The following is a 20,984-nucleotide window of genomic DNA, read 5'->3' as shown; positions in this document are numbered from 1 at the left end:
CACGATACAATTATGACAGCCATCAAAATTAGAACGGTTATGTCAGTTTTACAACTGCTTTGTGCATGTCTAGACATTGCTTACGATCGTATGTGGAAAACACAGCGAGCTCTAACAACTGAAGTTATTTTATTTTATTTACGATGTTAGCATAGACTACCCCGGCAACAAAAATACAAGTTTTCTTTTTCCTTATTGATTATATTTATCGAAAGAATGGTACACGCTATGTTACTAGACCGGTGGATTGAAAACTTTCAATACTTTCGTGTTCAGCAAAATGGTACAATAAACAATTGATACACGATAGTGATGTAACAATTGTTTCATTTGACAAATGCAATGAAATTCATGCGTGACGAATGCTTCATTTGTGGTTAGCAAACACGTGACAAAAGAAATTCGCGAATGAAAAGTTGAAAATAAGAAAAGCGAAGATGAAAAGTTGTTAAAAAGAAGCTTGCAATTTGTGAAATGGTTGCTCAAAATTTTAAACAAATTAGTTTTGCTACGATTGTCTTGACAAATCTTTTAGAAATTCTTGATTTTCGTGAGGCAATGCAGAAATGGTGAGATTATGACGTAACATTTGCTCATGCAAACGTCACAATGACTACTGTCAATAAAAGCGACGGTGACCCACATTCAAAGGGTGCGGGTCCATCCATTCGTATGCTGTATATTAAGGCAGGGTTGGTGTAAGGCTTACAGGTATGCTGCATAACCAAGTATGAGAAAGTGGCGTGAGACTTGCCGTAACAAGTGTGCGAAACACTGACCACACAGTATGTACATAATAAGTTACAGCGGAGACTTGTGGTGAAAATATTCCAAAAGCTGCTCACTCCTGCAATTGAGGTAGCACGGCAGGCCCGTGGTTAAAATCAAATCATATGGGTCGCTAAAATCGACGTTCCTTTAATATTGACCCGCCTACCCTCCGGCTTTGGACGGTTTTTAAAATATAACAATAATTATAATAATATGCTGCAATCGAATATCAAACGGTTAATAGAATTCGACTAAAAAAATAAAATAGTAACAATATGCATTTGCCCCGGTTTGAGTCGCAGATCCCTTGCATCACGTGACAAAGAATCATGTGACTCATGACGTCACGACGCATTCATGAGATTGGTGACGCGAGACGAGAAAGTTCAATTTGTCCAAAACCGTGTTAAAAGGAAATAATATTTAAATACTTTGTCCCACACATCATGATCAATGCATATTGTGTAGAAAGCTGTGATAACGGAGTTAATATGGGGCAGCACTTATGGCGTGTGTGAGTTCGCCGGTTTACGGCTGCTCAACTTTCTTGTTAGACGAGCAAGTCTCCGGAATAGAAGCGTTGATTTCCCGCAAATTCTGGACATCTGCTTCTAGTTTGACGATCTCTTCGTCATATGCGTCCAAAGTGCGTTGGTGTCGATTCACTTCAGCGTTGAAGGCAGATATCGTATTTGGAAGGTTCATGCTGTCCACCTGGTTCTTTAACTCTTCGTATTGTTGCTCCAATTGGGCGATTTCTGTATCGTTAACGTCCACCATAGCGTCTGCGGAAAATATTAATAATAACGTTATTTGTCTCTTCGATTAAGGTAGCAAAAAATTAGAAGGCAGGACGTAGCGACAAAACAACAGCTGTTAAAACAAGCTTACAGTTAAAAACATACTTACATTTAACTAAAAAAAATCTATTGAAATAAAAAAAGTATAAAATTTACCCATATAAAATAATCATATTTTACACTGTTACGTTGCAAGTTGTACTTACTTAATCTATCCAGAAGATTTTCCAGTTGCGATAAAACAGAGTTTACTCTCTTCTTGCTTTCAGTTGCCTTTTTACCGGCACTACCAGCTGCACGAGTGGCCTATAGGGGGAAAATATTTAAATGCCGATTATTTATTTCGGGTGGCAGAAAAACGGCAGTCCTTATAACACGGGTGTTCTGTTTCATACACATTGTGGCCGGCTTGTGGGTTACCGCGTATGTAAATGTGGGGGTTCATTTTTTGGGACAACTATTGAATGCCATCTTGTTTTATTGAGTGTCATATTTTTATTGAGTGAAGACGATCTGAATAGGACATCGTTGGTCAGAAAAAATCTTACCAGAAGAGCGAAAATAAAATATGTATGACAGCAAGACTCTTGCTGCAAGAGTGTATACTAAGGAGTAATTACCGCGTTCACGTTGGTCTGATCGGTTTGAGCCTGGTTTTCAGCGTTTGATAACTTGAGATCAGTTGATGCCAATCTGTCGGATAGATTTTCAACAGACGAACTGATCACTGCAGCCCTGTCGTGGCTATTTTCAGCGTCTGTTCGGATTTCCTGTGCGCTCTGGGGAAAAAAGTAATAATTAACCTACAAATAAAATCAAAAACTTCTCCTACTTTAGGGTAAGATGGGATACCGCTAGCGCCTAAATCTCAAGTTTCCTGATCGTGTTTGTAACAAATAACAGCACTCTTTTTAGAGTCGTAAGGATGCGGTTAACTACTTCTGTAAATATTCTTGGTTTACTACCAAATGGGACTAGAAAATAGAATGAAAAAATCTTCTATCTTACCACACCCTATACAAAAAAACACAACGAAAATCAACGTATATACAGGTTACTCATTTTCTACATATTTCTACTATATATTATTAAATAAAACGTACGATTTGAATATTGCCAGCAATATCTAGAGCTTGTTGGGCCTTATCACTCGCTTGTACGGCGATTGAACGGGCGGTTCCCAGCGCAGCTTTTGCACCATTAGTTTTCTCATTTGCCAAATCAATTTTAGCTTGAATTGAATCTGTTTTGTTCAGTTCTATTCTTGCCTTTTCTCGGTTCATGTTAATTTCTTCGTCAAAGCCTAAAAAAATAAAAAAGATACACTAAAAACGACACATAAAGAGATACAAGAAATAAAATTAAAAAAAAAAAAAACGGTAAAAATTAGATAAAGAGATATATTAAGTAATATGCTTTATTTACCACACTGAAGGTGCGAATACTAATCTAAATTGGATAGGAAATAGAGATCAAAGGACAGTCGTTATGACCATCATAAAATAAACTCTTTTTATTGGATACAAGTATAAATTACCACAAACAACAACAAAAAAACATGAACATTAGTACCCTAAATTAAAGGAAATTGGGTTAGCAAAAAACTTAACAAAAAGCAAAAACAATACTAAACAAAAAACAACAAGCCAACATACTTTCCAACGATTTCTTTGTATTTAGCACAGAGTGGTAAGTAGCATTCCCACTTTCTACTGCTTCCAAAGCATCTTGGTATGAACTGTGTACTTGAGCCAACATCATGTCAGCACTCTGAAGAAACAAACTAATTACATACATGTTTTACAACATATTCTTATACACCAGGGCTTCAAGTCATTACACATACGTTATATAATATACACATATATACCAGGAAAATTTATAAGTCTCCGAGAGTATAACAATTTTACACAAAGTACTACATATATTAACTGCAAAGGGTTGTGGAAAATTTTAAAAATTAAAAGGGGCCACAAACCAAAACATTTGGAAGCCTTGCTCTAAACAAACTCCTATTTTATTCCTGTAGGTTCAGCAAAACAATTTGCAGTTATATAGAAAAAGGAAAGTCGATAAATTAACACACGCTTAAGTTAAAATCAACAGAACTTATTTAATATAAATCTATACATACATCTTGCAAAGCATCTGTGACACTGAGCAGTTCTCGAGCCCTGTGTTTGTCAGAAACAAGGGTACCATAGTTGTTGTTGTATTCCATCTCAAGTTGGTTAATCTGAAAAATACAATAAAAATTAAACTTACTGTATTAAAATTTCAAAAAAGTATACGAAAAACAAAACAAAAACAAACAAAATTTTTTTAAATTTATACGAAATAGGAAATACACTTAACAAAAACTAAAACCATCTGCAATTCAATTCAAAAAATTGGTAATTATAAAGTCAGATTGTAAATAGGGTTTAGTGGCTTGGAATAATTAATAAACTTGTCCTTGAAAATAATTCTAAACTAATACAAACCTGGGGAATTAAATCTTGTGCTTCAGTTCTTATAGTTTGTGATCTTGAAATCATATCATCAGTGTCTACAACTGGCACGACAAGTTTTTCTGCATCAGTAAAAAGATCAGTTGATTCATTCTTTGCAGCTTCGGCATTACTCTTCAATCTGTCTGATTGCGCAATCAAATCATTTCTTGTAACGCGGGCACCTGGTATCTTGTTCCTAAAAAAAGAAAAGAACAAATGAGAAATTATTCTTACATGGTAGAGCCATGAAGGCCGTTATAATATTGGTGTCTTATTTTATGCACCGTGTGCCCGTTTATGAGTTTTGTTTTTTCATGGGTGATTTTTATTTTTTTCTGTATAACTGACATTTTGGACAACTCATATTTGACCACTGGGTTGAAGCAATAAACGCCAAATATCTTTCTAAAGACACATATGACCACAATGGGTGCACGTTCAAATACTAACCCAGTATTATTTTAGTTACAACATAACTGCCCAACAAACTGCAACACAAGGAAAATAAATAGGTAAAAATTTAAACCAAAAAATGTACATACTCAGAATCAATCATATCATCCAATGTTGACATTAATGTTTCCAACAAATCGATCGCTTCTTGTACTGCATCTTGTGCACGACGTGAGGTGTCAAATGCTTCTTGTGCTGTGTCCACAACTGCTTGGCTATCTATTACATGTTGGTTGGCCAATGCCTCGGCTTCCTTTGCAATACGACTCATGTTGTCTTCTTTACTCAAACTGTCTTCAGCAATCATTCTTGATGCGATCAAGTCATCCATGGCCTGTTAGAAATGATCATTTAAAAATTTGAATGAATATAGATAATTTAAATAATCTTTTAGAGGCAAATCTTGTATAAATCATAGTGTATTTCCAAAGTTTAAATGTACGCAAATAAGTTAAACAATTTTTTAGTGGCTCATCTGGTATAAAACGTAGTGTATTTCCAAGGTTTCATCTGTACAAAGGTCCACATTTCCTGGTGAGTTTTGCCGGATGGCAGAGTAAATGACGGAAATACGCCACTTTTTATACCAGTAAAACTGCTAAAAGATTATTTACATTATGCCTGGAATAAAAAGTCACGGAGTAACTAAAATATCCTTGCATGGCAGGGCAAAAAAGACATTATAACACAGATGTATTTCATATATCTGGCAAATTCTAAAACATCTTACTTGATCCAATTTATCCTGGGCAGATTGAAGTGCCACTGCAATTCCTAAAGTATCATTTTTACTTGCAGCATTTTTATCATCGGCTTGTTTAACAGTCGCAGCACAAGTTTCCACACTGTTTTCAATCACAGCAAGTTTCATGTACAGCTGCTCCAACTGAGAGTTCACTTGGTCGATCATGTCTTGGAGCGCAGCTTGGTGTTCTAATAAAACGCGAGATTCAGAAAGTTGGCCAAATATGCATAAATGTAACTTTTAAGTTCTCACATACAGAACTTGTTTTAATTTTTGGCCATTTCAGAAATTGTTTTGAAGTGTATGGCTAACAATTAAATTTTAATTTGGTTTTTGGTGGTTTAGTGGTATTGTAACCTACTTTTATTTTTACAGACTTCATTTTTGGTATAAAGCATTGTTCAGTACCAAATCTTGGTTCATTACTAGTTACCTGCATTTTGTTGAGCTTGATCGTGTAACTGGTGAACTGTTTGATTAAGGTGGGCAAGAGCCATTTCAAAATCTTCATTCCCTTGCGCATCTTTATTGGTGTGGTTTCCGATGTTAGAAGTCATGCTTTCCAATTTCCCCAACTCCCTTCTGTGTATTTGTACAGCATCTTGTACCAGGCCATAGCATGCAGAGCATTCAATACATCCATTGGCAATATCATAATAATTCTCTTGACATTGGTTGCATTTAACTCCAAGAACACCATCTTTACACAAACAACGGCCGTCATCAGCACATTGAAGGCTGACACTACCATCTGGGTTGCAGTTGCACTCTGTGGGAAAACAAATGATTATGAATAAACGAAACTTGTTTTATCTTAACATGGTGGGGCATCGAGAGTTGTTGTTATGTTCCATAAACTTCGTAGCCGCTTATGAGTTACCACATATGCAACTTTGTGGGTGAATATTTGATAATACTTTTTGATTTTTTTAGTATATGGCTGACAATTTAGACTATCTATAGGAGACCACAGAATTAGAGCAATTATTGTTAATTGTCTTGCACGGCCACAATAATAGTAGCGCCAAGTCTTGACCCCAAACCTCTGGTTCAGGCGGGCTAACCACTATGCCACATCTAAGTAATGAACATTGTAAATGAACAAGTACATACCAGAACATCCTTGTCTAGAGAGCCCATAATAGTTGGGCATGCATTGGTCACATCTTTGTCCTCCAACTCCAGGTAAGCACGCACACTGTCCAGTTTCTTGATGGCATTCGCCCGTGCTTGATCCAATAGAATGGCAGCCGCATGCATCGCAACCATTTCCACTTTGAAGATTCCAATACCCACTTCTGCACTGGTTGCAGGAGCGACCTGGGATATTATTATATTAAAGTAGGTTGGGGTAAGATGGGACATGTTACCACAAAATAGGTTGGGTAACATGGGACATGGTATCATATAATAAGTTGAAGTAAATGAAACATTTTTGTTCTCTTTTTTCATCCCATTTGGTGTTAATGAAAAAATATTTGCAGAATTATATATTGCCTCATGACTTGACATAAAAAAGAATGTCAATTGTTTAAAACCAGATCGGGAAATATGGGCTTTAGGTGCTAACAGTGTCCAATGTTACCCTAAAGTACTATAACTTTGTTTGTTCCGTTATTAATCAAGTTTTGAACACTTACCTTCTACATTAGGCAAGCAATTGCATTGCCCGGTTCTTGCATTACATTCAGACATGTGTCTGCTTCCCAAATGGTCACATTCGCAAACTGTAAAAATAAAGCAACATTTGTAAAATGCACATTTAAAAAAAAACACCAAAAACAAAATGTGAAATTAGAGCTATATTTTTAAATTTGTAAAAAGGCTAAATATAAAAACAAAAAAATGTGAAATAAAGCTAACATTTTTAAAATGTCAAATACAAAAAAAACTTACTCATGCATCTTTCTTCAGGTACATTAGTGACTGGTTTTCCGAAATAGCCAGGCAGACATGCATCACAATAAAATCCAGTTGTGTTGTGAATACATTTAAGGCACTCTCCTGTCGTTCGATTACAATTCATGACGGCGTTTTCATCAATATTCCCGTTGCACATACAGCGTTGACAAGGACCTGATCCACGCGGATCCCCGAACCAGCCATCCATGCAGAGCTCACACTGTTTGCCTAAAACAACAAAAGTTAGTATATGTTGGAATTGGAATCTTGATGTTTATTAATTAGGTGTAGCGATAACGCTTGTTTTTCCAATTAAATTTAAATAAGTTTTTAACTGTAATCATGTTTTAACAACTGTTGTTTTGTCGCTACAAAACTTTGTAGGTAACTGTCCTGTCTTTTAGTTTTAAATGTTTCTTAAAAATGCTTAAGGAATATTTTTAATGCTATTATAACCTTTTATTATAGGCCTACATAAACATGTGTGAAAGATAGATTTTGTGAACAATTTTAATTAATTCTCGCTAATATATAGCTTTAACCACCAATGCATAATTTGTGCTAATATATAGTTTTGACCACAATGTAATAATTTACGTAGTGTATAGTTTTAACTACCAATGAAATAAGTAACGCCTAATATCTTTTTGCAAAAAGATTAATATTTTTTATTTTAGTAAATTCCTAATACATTTATTTTGTAAAAAAGTTTATAAAACTAAAAATTGCACCAACATACCCGCATGTCCAGGTGGGCAACTCGTGCACACAACATCACCATCATCCAGCATTGCGCAAGCTGATCCTACGGGGCACGGGCATGGCTGGCATTCTTGTGGTGTTCCTCTGCGCGATTCATCACCACTGAAGTAGAACCATCAGCACAGAGTTCGCAATGCGTTCCCATTGTGTTGTGCTCGCACTCACAAACACCTGTAATTGAATACTTCCGCTTTACCAATAGACTATGTCAATTGCATTCAATTACTAAAGAAATATATACTGTAGAAAATTTAAAAAAAATGAAAAATTTTGCAGTTTATATTCTTGAAGCAAAAATGTGCAGTTATCCATACATTAATGATAAACAAATATACTGTTTACAAACACCTGTCAAAAACTAACAAACAACTGAAAATGAATAGTATACCCTCTATGAAAAACATTGTTAAAAATGTTTGCAGTTTATATTTATTTATACATTGACAATATATATATATATAAAAAAAAAATTGCAATTTGTATTCATTTTCTTTACCTGTTGTTGGGTCGCAGGTTTGAGAATGGCCATGGCAGTTACACGGAACACATGCGTCATATTCTCCGCCATTGCTGGGGTCACGAGTGTAACCAATATCACAACTTTCTGTAAATTGTCCAACGTATCCAACTGCTTCACAACTCTCCACCCAATCCGCTGGTAACCCGTTTCCGTCTCTCTCTGCGCTCGTCAGACGCACATTATCCAAATAAGCATTCACTAAAAAATATACAACAAATAATTAAGTCACACTTAATTACTTAAGGTATTTTCTAATCGCAGGTGGCTTTTAGGTAATTGCTTATTTTTGATTGCAGTCAGTATGAATATCTGAATGAATTAATGATTGACAATTATTTATCCTCTCTTACAGGGTGATTTGCAGGTGATGTAGATCAGATTAATTAAAACAGTCTTACCTACTTGAGTAAAAGTATCAAATAAAACTACACTTACATCCTCTGCCGTATGTAGAACGAATGTTGATGCTTGTAAGTTGGTTGAGCATTTTCTGGAAATCCAACGCGGAAATTTGTGGATGAAAACCAGCAGCTTCATGAAGACGGAATTGATAAGTTTGTCTTGTTGAAGTTGGTAGTGGGTTACCCTGCAATTAAAAAAAAACTGTAAAACAACATTTTATCATTTGTATCTTTTTGCTCAAGAGACAAATTGGATTTATAAAGCAGTTGTCTTATGGTGCAACACACACTGTTAGTTTAGAACCCTCTAAGTTTACACTTGAGAATTGAATGAATGAATGTTACAGGTTTTATCCTCACGTAGCGGGCAACAACAGTTATTATAACATGGGTGTTCTGTTTTATACGCCTCGTAATAGTAATAGCAGCAACAACCTCTGAACCTGTAACCTCTGGTTAAAGGCAGGTGCATTAACCACTGTGCAACAAGTAAAAAATTAGTCAAAATTTTTATAATTTTTTTTTTAATTTATGTCAAAAATGTATCCAAATTTTTTTGTCAAATCAAAGCAAAATTTTTTTTTATAATACTTTTATATATGATGAAATGAACGAATGTATAAACAACCCTTTACCTGGTCTGTAATACTTGCAACCACACGGAATCCAGCACCTTCAAGAACCAAATCTTCTCGACTAGCAAGAGCAGCAGGTCTTGAATCATCACCACTCCCAATGTCCAAGTCGAATGGTTGTTCCTCAAGAACCAAATCAAACTCCAGCATTTGGTTGTAACTGAACCTCTGCTCCCCCAAGTACTTGGCTGTATTTAATAATTAATTTATCTATTATGTAATATTTTTGAAAAATAAAATCGAAAACCCATAATGATAAAAAATGTTTTTTTAAAACCTTGAATTTTTTTATAACCTTTGTGTATACCCTTTGTGGTACTTGGCTGTATTTAAAAAGTTTAATATTGGGTAATTTTTTTTCCAAAATGTTTTCGAAAAACGATAACGATTTAAAAAGGTTTTCCAAAGCGAAAAACGAATAAACGCTACTTGGTTAATCCTCGTGTGGTGGGGCAATAACAGTCGTTAAAACACAGGTGTTCTGTTTCATACATCTCGTGCACGCTTACTTATGTTTTCAAATATGATAAAGAATATATATATGAACTAAAAGCCATAAACAAACTAGAATTAACAGCAAAACAATAGTCGTTTAAACATGCCAAGGATAAAAATATATGAAAATTGTTAAAAAATATATGACATAATATCTTTATTAAAGATAACTAAGCCAAGTACCATTTTAAAAAAATGTTTTATAATTGTTTAAATAAAAAAATAATTTAAATTAAAAAGTGCATTTTAATCTAATTGATGCAAAAAGATAATTTTTTTAAAAACTTTAGGGGTACCTGGTGCAACAAAATAGGACATATAATATGGATCAGGTTGTAGCATTGCTATGGCATTATTTCTCTTGGTAACAGGTGATGGATTTGCATAAAAATCTTTTCCTTCCCAGCCATCGGTACCTGTAATGTATTAACATAGTACTGTGAGGGAAGATGGGACACCTTTAGCACATAATATCTAAATATCCTGATAGTGTTTCAAACAATTAAAAGGGAAAAGCAATACTCTTTATAAAACGAAAGTTCTGTTTGAAACACCTCGCGCCCGCTTTAAAGTTACCATGTATGTTACTTTATACTTCGTGGGTATGTTTTGTCTGAATGGCTGACAATTTAGACGACCCATTAGTGACCACTGGGTTGGAGTAATTGCCGTCAAGTGTCTTGCCCAAGGACACACACGCCCACAACAGTAGCAGTGGACGTGTCCTTGGGCAAGAAATACATACGTTTTAATTCGTTTCATTAATTTAAGCTAAGGTATACTCCAACGTATTATGCATACATCGGAAAACTAAGGCACTACAAATGGAGGCAGGTCTTACTAAAACGCTAAAAAGAATGTCTCAACTAAAGTCAAGTTTAACTACAATTTCGGTAAAACATTTTCGGCTAAGAAAATATCACGTTCAATTTTCCGTCGGACAAAATAAACTTTAAAAAAATATACTGAAGAAAATATATTTAAAAAGGCCGTCGCATACTTAAATTACCATTCGCGAAAAATTGACCGACGTTTACGTGCGAAATGACGTAATAATACCGATTGTTCTCTTTACTGTTTTACTCATGACGATTATTACATCACAGACAGACGTCTTTCGCTTGATAAAACGAGGCTTACTAATTCGTCTGCGTTACGAAATAAAACAAATTTAGTTAAAGTACGTGGGCGCGTCTTGAATCACTTACCGATTGTGAAATCGCTGGCTATGTATTTGACGGTGTAATGGTTCGACACTTCACATACAGAAGAATGGCCGTAACAGAAGCAAGATGTACATCCGAACGGGTTGGATGCTTGTAAATTCATAGATCCAGGTTTACATCTGTAAATAAATCAAAAAATGGTTAAATAAATGAATGTAACTTGTTTATCTTCGCGTGGCAGGACAATGTCCGTCGTTACACGGATGTTCTGTTTTATACACCTTGTGCCCGAGTTAGAGTTGCCGCGTATGCTACTTTGCGGTTGATTGTTTAACTGTGAATTTGCGCAACGTATTGGTGGCCGCTATATTTTTTTTATGGTTTATAACTTTAAACACATTGTAAGCTGCAGAAGGGTGGGGTAAGGTTTATGTTTTCATTATCTTTTCTCGTCCTATTTAGTAGCAAACAAGTAATATTTACGCAATAATATAACCTTAGCCCCACGACTCTAAAAGTAAACAATCAAAAACACGATCAGAAAATATAGGATTTAAGTGCTAACGGTTCCCCATCCATTTGGTAGCAAACAAAGAACATTTACGCAAAAATATAACCGTAGCAACACGACTATAAAATTCTGTTATCAACCATCAAAAACGCGATCAGAAAATACAGAATTAAACTTTTAACGGTAACCCATCTTACTCCACAGCACTATATATGTATTTAACTTACCTATCGCAATTGTTTCCCTCGACGTTTAATTTACAAACACACGATCCAGTTTCAGCATCGCAAACACTGCCTTCTGCGCTACCAGCAATAGAACAACGACACGCGCTGTAACAAGAGACAGGATTCAATATTTGACAAAAGTTTAACAACCATAATAAACCAAAGGCCGTCATATTTTTATCACTCTTTAAACAAAAATCTACTTTTAAAGTAAAAAAGTATTATTAAAATCTTTTAAAATAAACTAATACAGTAGGGTAGGGAAGATGGGACACATTTGAGCTCTATTTTCTCGTCTCATTTGGTAGTAAACAAAGAACATTCAAAGAATTATAAAACCGTATCCTCACGACTCCCATTGACCATTGTTAATTGTTTAAAACACGATCAGGATGTTTGGATATTATGTGCTAAAGGTATCCCATCTTACCCCACCCTACAATATGCAAGAAGGCAATAGACGTTCGCGGCCAACTTTGACGTCATTTCCGCCCAATAAATGGGCACGGATTTTAGTTTAATATCCACCACCATGAACCTACCTGCAACCAGCTTCACTTAAACCAAAAAATCCGTTCATGCATTGGCCACAAGAGGCGCCACCGACACCGGGCTTGCATGCGCACTGACCACTGACATCGCACTGTTGACTTGTGGAACCTAAAAAAGTAAAATACGACAGTTAGTAAATTTGAGTTAAAACTCCGAGTTATAGGAGACTAAATGTATAAACAGTTGGTAATTTTAGTTAGGAATCCCAGCAGAATAAAAACACAGGTGGATTTCAATTCTACTTACAGGTGATGACCGATATTGCGCGAATTTATATTTAATGTTATGCATAAAAATTACAAACTATTTTACCGCGATTTTTAAAATGACACAAATTTTAAACAGTATTGTATTTTTCGGGCGTTTATTCAGTATTTAAATCCAAGAAAATGCTCTAGATAAATCATTTCCATACGCCTCTTTTTTAAATCCCCTGTTACAGATTTGAAAGTCGTTGTTCTAGTAATTATATGAATGTAACCTTTATTCTCGCGTTATTTAAACGGGTGTTCTGCTCCATACACCTCGTGTTGCTTTAAAAATTATATGAATGAATGTAACTTTTATCCTTGGCGGTATTTAAACTGAATTTCTGTTTCATACACCTCGTGCTGCTTACAAGTTACCGTGCATATTTCTTTTCGGGTGATTTTTTCCCTGGCATAGATTTATAAGTCTTTGTCCTACTTACCAATTTCGTTGCATTGACAAGGCACACATCGGTTGTTGAATGGATCTCTGTAATGATAAGGCAGGCAGATCTCACAGTGTGGTCCAGAAGTATTGTCCCGGCATTCCGTACAGTGACCACCGTGACCAGTTTGTCGGTAAAGTTCCGGATCGAAGTAGCAAGTTTCCGACAGCCCGTTACAGTCGCAAGCTGAAATGAAAACGTGTGTTTTAACGCATCCAAAGTATTCGTTATTTTAAATATTTTTTTTTCTTAAAGGTAAAAATATACGTTTTTTTAAAAAATATTTCGCAAAAATATATGAACGACAGCGAATATACGCGCAAGTAAGGTAAGTTGGGAAACGTTTTTTTTTTTCTTTTCTTGTCCATTTGGTTCTGCAGAATTATATAACCGTGGCCCGCGAGTCCATAAAACATTGCTAATCGTTAAAACCACGATCAGGAAATATGGGATATGGGTGCTACCGGTAACCTAATTTACCCCACAGTACTATTCGACAAAACATTCAAACTTACGTGCCCATTCTCTTCCATTCCACATAAGATAACTATGGCTTGGACGTGTAAACATTAAAATTATAACCAGAATTTTATTTACAGCCATTCGCATAGGAGTAAAAGCAACCTAAAAGCTAAAACTGCTAAACTTTAGAGCTGTGCTAACTATACTTTTAAACCGGCATATGAAACAGGTATAACTGCAGCTTGATGCTCTAATCTTGTAGTTTCGACCACAGCAAGTTCTAACGTAAACTACCGATGACTATAGTCCACTTATTCCAGTGAATGAATGAGATCTAGTCGTTAGTCAGGAAATGAAACTAAGATATTGACCCCTGGGACGCGTGTGATGTATTTTAGAACCGACTGTTGATGTCATAGGCATCGTTGTTTATACAGTAGTGATGCTTGCAAGGCCTGGCCACGCGTTGCCAACGATTGCTGTCATTGATATAGTAAGGTGGGGGAAGACAGGACACAATTTCAATCTATTTTCTCTTCCAATTTGGTACTATACAAACATTTAACATTTTTTTATAAAACCGTATCCCTACGGCTCACATAGACCGTTCATTATTGTTTAAAACACGATCAAGATATTTGGATATTATGTGTCGAAGGTGTCCTATTCCCCCCACCCTGCTATATGATCACAGGTTTAATTTATAACTTATGCATTTTTAGGTGTGGTGTGTAAGATGAAAGCCAAGGTGCCTGGTTAGCGAGGAAACCGCTAACTTATTACGGGCGAAGATAGTTCAGTAATTTCGCCTCGAATATATTACCCCCGGGCGGATAGAGCTTTCAGACATAGTTGGAAATGACATCACAGCATACAGACATTTAACCAGTGGACCGTTCACAAAATATAAACGGTTCAACTACGACCTCTAAGAACACTTTACTGAGACCTGTTTCTTTCATGGGCATAGCCATACGAGAGCTCAAAGCACTATCATGCGGTTGAAAACAAAACTTAGCTTTGGTAAGATAAATGAAGCATGACCGCCACAACTTAGAAATTTGATCAACACGTTCATTTTTCATATGTGGTCGATTAAAAAAAATGTTCAAAATATTTACTGATTTGTTATAAGACGTTATAATATAGTAGGGTGGGAGAAGATGGGACACCTTTAGCATATAATATCCAAATATCCTGATCGTGTTTTGAACAATTAATACCAGTCTATGAAAGTCGTAAGGATACGGTTTATAACTCTTTAAACGTTTTTTGTTTACTACCAATTGGGACGAGAAACAGGAATAGGAGGGTGTCCGATCTCTCCCCCACCCCACTAAATTATATAACCGCAAAAGTTTGAGCAATTTGATCAACAAGCTCAAAAATGTTCAAAATATTTACTAATGCCGTTATAAGTGATTATAATATTACCTCTGCATTCTGCGGCGTCTCCGCGCGTTGCTCTTGCCCATGGTCTATCATTAAACATATCTGCACACCGTTCACAGTCTCGCCCAGCTGTATTATGTTGACATCGACACGTCAGTACGTCTTCTGCGTTCAAGTAGCATTCTGAAGCGTGTCCGTTGCACGCACACCTGCGGAGTAAGATTTATGGTTTGGTTTCATAATTTTCCGCTCGTGTATTCGCACCGATTTATCTTTATTACAACAGACCTAAAACCGCACTATGAGATAAGAAATGTATTAGGTATAAAGATTGACATATTGGTATAAAGAGAAACGTATTGGGTATGAAGAGAAACGTATACACACCTTCCTCCGATAGATAAGTCCGATACAGCATAGTAATATGACTTTAAAACCTTCGGGTCTCTAAATACTTCATCTCCAAAAGTGTTAATTCGGTTCAAGGTGATTCGAATAGCGACCGCTTTCACCCAGTCCTGTAGAAATCGTTGGTGTGAATACAGCCGCATAGAAAAGCAGGAAGTTGGGCTTTTATACGGCAAGGAATTTAAATAGCAGTATCGACTGAAAGCTCCATTCAGTCTTCGGTATTCGATAATATCTCGCTGAATTTCGCTGCAGGCAACGCAAACTTGTATCGGATGTAAAGTTGTTTGTAGACATAACACAAAACCATGAATGGAACGGAAGTTTGGAGGCTCGCATACTTAATGCTGCAACCTGCGCAATTACAGTAATCCAATACAGGCGTATTACGCAACAATGTAAGAACAAATACAGCACGGCCGACATTTCAATCAAGAGTTATGGTTTCCTTCTTGAGCAAACCAATAACTAAGGGAAAGGAATCGCGCTCAGTGTTTATCTTGCTGCAGTTATGGTGCTACCACCGTGGTTTACTATTTTAAGAGCTTCAAATAACTTTATGACCGCCGCTCACTACGCGAGCAAACCACTTCAACTAACCAGTGGCGATTGTTAGCTGCAAATAGGTTTGATTGTAACTTAACTTCCGGCTATTTTGCGCAAGTGGGTCGTTACTATAAAACCAACACACGCCTCGTGCTTTGTCCAACGACGGCTGTATGCTATAGGTCATTATAACTAGATTCGTACAAAATACGATTTCTTACAACCGTAAAAGCAATCACACAAAAGTATTGTGACGTCACTATCACCGAAACGCGATTAGCTGGCGCCTTGCCAGGTCACGTGGCAAGCGAATGTTAGTTCTCTTAACCTTTACACGCCGACAGCTGCATGCCGAGATAATGAATTGGTTGCACACATCAAGCAAGCTCACCTGTAGTACAAGACTCCTGTCGAAGTTGTACGCACTTGGACGGCTCTCTAGTGTACTGAAGGCTACGTTACCGCCAGTCAGTGGAGATATGTCGCTGAAGTCATCAGTACACAGCGCTTTCTGTTCGTTATCCCCCGTCACGATGCCCTTTAACCAAAAGCATGACACGTTTAGATCAAAGAGGCGATAATTTAAAATAAATACAGCAGCCAGCATACCACATATGAAAGAATGTTTGTTGTTGTACCATACCTTGTTATCAAGTCCGTATGTTGTAAAACACGAGCCGGAGTAATATTGCAGTGGTTGCCAGTCGCAGTTGTCGCATTTCTTCTTGTAAATTGCGAAACTCTCGGGCCTTGAGGTATGGAATTTCAAGCGAACGTAAGTTATATCGAAGGCCTTGGCTGTAGAAAGTTATACCCGTGTTACTATGTAACCTTACTGTGTGACTTGTACAAGTTCTGGGTGTTTATTTGATTTGTAAATTCTTTACGTTAAACATAACGTAAGGTGTACGCAAGCGTAAGTGACCACCTGAGTAAGGTGAGAGAAATAACTAAGCGATTTCGTGTACGTTCGGTGAATGCCGAGTACAAAGCACTAGCTAGAGTGGGCGCGACGGAGAAACGTTTTGTTTCTTTAAATGAACGGCTAGACATTCGGTTGTCGGGCGAGCAGAGTACAGGAAACGGTTCGTCTGAAGCCACCGCGGCAAGCAGTTTCCCGGCAGGATGTGAACGACGACACCGGTGGCACAAGTCCAGACATATCTACATGATGCCAATCCACAAAAGTTGTCATGTAAGCTTATTGATGGTATAATTACAAGCGTGGGTCGTCCCACATAAAACAAACATCGATTAGCGGGAAAATCAAAAGCTTTTTTAAGTGGCAAGAAAGAGGGCTTAACTAGAGGACAAAAGCATGGATGAAAAAGACTTAAAACCAACGGAGCGTTGCACAATATTGAACGTTCATGATAATTCAATCCGCGAACCATATACGCACAATACGAGAGCTTTAGAATACACGCGCCCAATCAAATCGAATTAAGATCAAACACAACAGAACACCAAGTATACCTAAACCTTTGTGCTTAAGAAAATTTGTAGTCTAGACCATTTCCTTTATCGAACTAAGTACTCGATTTCCAAGATAGAGATTAACGTAGTTATTATGGCAGTTAATATTCAGGTGCAGCCCAAACACGGGAAATCCAGCGCTTGGACACGGACACGAATCAAGGAAATAGGGTGGACTATCTCTTCCTTAATAACCAGTCAAGTAATACAAACAAAAAAGCGGTCACGGGCAAAAACAGAGAGGTAAAACCGAAAGAGATAAGAAACTAAACCAATTTAGGTCTAACCGTTTCTCAAGGTTATACGTTATGTTTGAAATATGTGCGGGAAAGCGAAGCTAAATTCTCCAGACTCGAATGTATTGGTGTTATTTTGAAGTTGAAATATTTGAACCCCGCAGAGGGATTTTGAAATATGGAAATTTAGGAATATTCATTTCCAATGGGAGCATTCGAACGGCGACCGCAACAGCGAGTCGTTGAATTGGTTTCAACGAAATGCAGTAGTTAATAACTGGATTGTAGACCCCTATTTAATCCATCTAACAGCAATTTGTTTGACATAACGTATAATTATCCGGCTTTAGTGGCTTGCAGGTCGGTGACAACGACGCGGCGAACATGAAAGACCCGCGTTAAGTGGCTAGCAGTAAAACAATGGTGCCGTCAGTTTAACAAAAGACAGTGATTATCACGGCGCAACAGCACTGCAATTGAGAAAACTCTGCATGTAGAATAATAGAGAATAATTTGCGCTTTACCTCTCGCTCGTTAACACATAATGTACCACGATTTGCAAGCGATTTTGGCAAGAAGTTCGCGTATAACTCTGTATCGGCATGGGAATAACTTTGTACGACCGAGAAGTGCGGTTAACATCGCGTGGGAAGTAGCCAACGACATAATGTGTTAAACAACTCCCAGCTGTTGGTACCGGACGCCATGGTCGCTGTTTTTTTAAACGACGAATAGCCAGCGATATATGAAAACAGCAGTATTATCCATGTAATGATAGGGTAACAGTAATCATTACGTTTATAGGAAAGAATTACTCTTAATAACTGTATGGGCGAAAACTAAACAAACTTTAATTATAGCTAAGTATTATATCTTAGCGCCGAAAATTGTAAGTTCGCGTAAGTGAACATGGATTTAAACCATTTTAGGCGCAGTTACACGCACGTTTGAAGAGTGTGTCAAACATGTTTTAAAAATGCGAATTTTATTTCTTTGTTGTTCGCATTATTTTAGAAGGGCCTATCAAACGAATCCTTTGGAGGCGAAATAAGGGTCAATTGTCCGTTGAAAGTGTTCGGTGTGTTACTTCGGTTTCCTAACACTTTCACAGACGGGTTTTCCTGTATATACGGCGACTTACTGGCCATCGAACATAATAGTATATAGGCTAAGATGGATGCCCGTAACACATAATATCCCATATTTCCTGGCCATGATTTTAACAATAACAAAGCTCTTTTATGGAGTTGTGAAGCTACGATTATATATTTCTGAAAATATGCTTTGTTTACTACCAAATGGGCCAATCAACAAGATAATAACAAAACATGCACCGTCTTACCCCAACATATTACAATAACCAACAACGATCATTTTTGTTGATAACGTCTTTGCAACATTGCTGCATGACAAAACAAATGGACAATTGTGACGTCGAAGCGAACAACGTACACGTAGGCGGAAAACCAAAACCAGATTTACCCAATAAGAGCAAGACTTTAAAGGCAATACTTGCTCTGGAGGAAGTTATACATTTTGCCAACAAGCTTTCGCAACACGCCGCTTTTTTGGTCGATTTCTTACACTGGGTATCACGTCTGCGCTTGTAATTCGGCGTGATTACGCGATAGACAATAGACTGTTGTGTTACGTCATCATGCTGAAATTGCGAGCCGTCTGAATAGAATTCAATTCGTTTAAGTAGGTCGACCGATTTACACTTCGGTAGGGGCGCGAAGTAGACCATGGAAGTCTGTTGGAAGTCTACAGCTATTAACAAAGCCGGGTGTTTTGCGAGGGGTCAAATCACCGCGGGATAAAACAACAAACCTACTTTCGTCCACTCTGTCTTCGACACACAATTACGCCTGACGTAATAACATAGCAGACGGAACACAAACACATGCTTAGTCGAGGCCAGCAATTCACAGTCGGAAATATAACGTACAATAACATTTTAAACCAATAATCAAATCCGGGAAGTCTCCGCGAATTCCTAAGAAACACTCGGTCACGATTTGGCCATTTAGAAACCCGTGCTTATCGCTAACTGATACGCAGATATTTACCGTTGGGTAATACGCACATATTACTCAATTCATTCATTCATTCAATCAATACTTACTCAAGTTTAGAGTTAGATTGACCATGGTAGGGTACTGTACGTCGTGAAGCATTGTGTTTGATTGCCACCATGTACTGACGTCTTCGTTGTTAAAGTCCGTCAAATACTGAGCGTCGTGTCTTCTTGCGGGATCGCTGCTGTCACAAATATGACAGGATTTGGTAACCCCTGTTACGCCTGTTTGGAGGCAATATTCCTCTGCTGGTGTACCACACGTATTGTCCGCTACAACAGTTCGGCCAAAAGCTGCATTCACAAATGGTGGAAGGCACCTTCGTGGCCGGCCCGATTCGAAACGACATTCATCCATTCTTGCGTTTACAATTGCTGTAAACGCCACAGCTACAAGCATTCGAAACAGATGCCTAAACGTCATCCTGTAACTATCTACTGTGCCTGTGTATAAAGCTAATACATGATCTGAGACGAACAATTGATAACTAAATAGTAAAGATTAATTCTCTCAATGAAATACCGAACGCTAGCAAATCACATGTAAACACTACAGCTGTGTTTAACGAATGTGGACGTACCGAACTGGGAGTGCCGAGAGAGGCCCGCTTCGCTCGATCCAACACTCTTTTTTCCTTTCAGCCTCGCTCTTAAAGGCGACCCATTTTTTTCGCAAAACTCTTTCCGGCCTTTCTCTTTCTTTATCCCATACAGTGTTGAATGTTTGTATTTTGCGGGGACCGACAGCACCTTCGCCTTCCACTTCTCCAGCTAGCTACTCCGACGCATTTCGGGGCAAAATTCTTGCTCCATCGTCGACAAAGACGAGTTTAAGGAAACCAGCAACCAGTCCGAAAGCACGCCAGATATTTGCAGTCACTTAGCAATGATGTCACGGTTTGCGTTCAGTTTTTAGCGCGGTACGACGAAAATGGATCGCTTAGGTTAAAAATATAACAAAGCCCAACCACTGTCTTTTAAGCGGCAATGGCAAAACTAATTCATAAATATCCAGACTAAGTCCCGCCACACGATATATAGCATTCGATCAAAGCCGCCTAACTTCGTAAGTGCACGTAATGAGAAAAGTCGCGTAAAATTAATCAAGTTTAAATAGCAATAGCGTCTTTGTGCCATTATAACTTCGCACCGATGTGAGAATGCGGACGTTCTTGTCTAAATTGAAAATATGTGCGAATGGTTCACAAGGAAAAGTTTGTTAGTTGTAGCCGAAGTGAGAATTGGGTGTTTACTCAATCTG

At 37.4% G+C, this 20,984-nt stretch overlaps 1 protein-coding gene across 1 annotated transcript; it reads right to left on the bottom strand.

The window, feature by feature from the left end:
- Positions 1 to 180: 180 nt before the first annotated feature.
- On the bottom strand, positions 181 to 20,208 carry LOC100185266 (laminin subunit gamma-1-like). Its single transcript, XM_004226172.4, is given in 28 exon segments — positions 181 to 1,556; positions 1,778 to 1,877; positions 2,192 to 2,350; positions 2,675 to 2,874; positions 3,227 to 3,341; positions 3,706 to 3,807; positions 4,055 to 4,259; positions 4,606 to 4,850; positions 5,247 to 5,449; positions 5,695 to 6,030; positions 6,375 to 6,581; positions 6,902 to 6,988; positions 7,158 to 7,391; positions 7,903 to 8,035; positions 8,038 to 8,096; positions 8,422 to 8,643; positions 8,881 to 9,031; positions 9,482 to 9,669; positions 10,273 to 10,392; positions 11,185 to 11,321; positions 11,881 to 11,985; positions 12,423 to 12,540; positions 13,124 to 13,312; positions 15,023 to 15,189; positions 15,368 to 15,498; positions 16,326 to 16,472; positions 16,578 to 16,732; positions 19,772 to 20,208. Coding segments are annotated over 28 exon segments (4,848 nt in total). The 5' UTR covers positions 20,148 to 20,208; the 3' UTR covers positions 181 to 1,299.
- Positions 20,209 to 20,984: the final 776 nt, after the last annotated feature.

The sequence above is a fragment of the Ciona intestinalis genome, chromosome 7 (assembly GCF_000224145.3).
Source record: "Ciona intestinalis chromosome 7, KH, whole genome shotgun sequence".
Classification (NCBI taxonomy): domain Eukaryota; kingdom Metazoa; phylum Chordata; class Ascidiacea; order Phlebobranchia; family Cionidae; genus Ciona; species Ciona intestinalis.
This window is presented reverse-complemented; position numbering and strand designations above follow the sequence as displayed.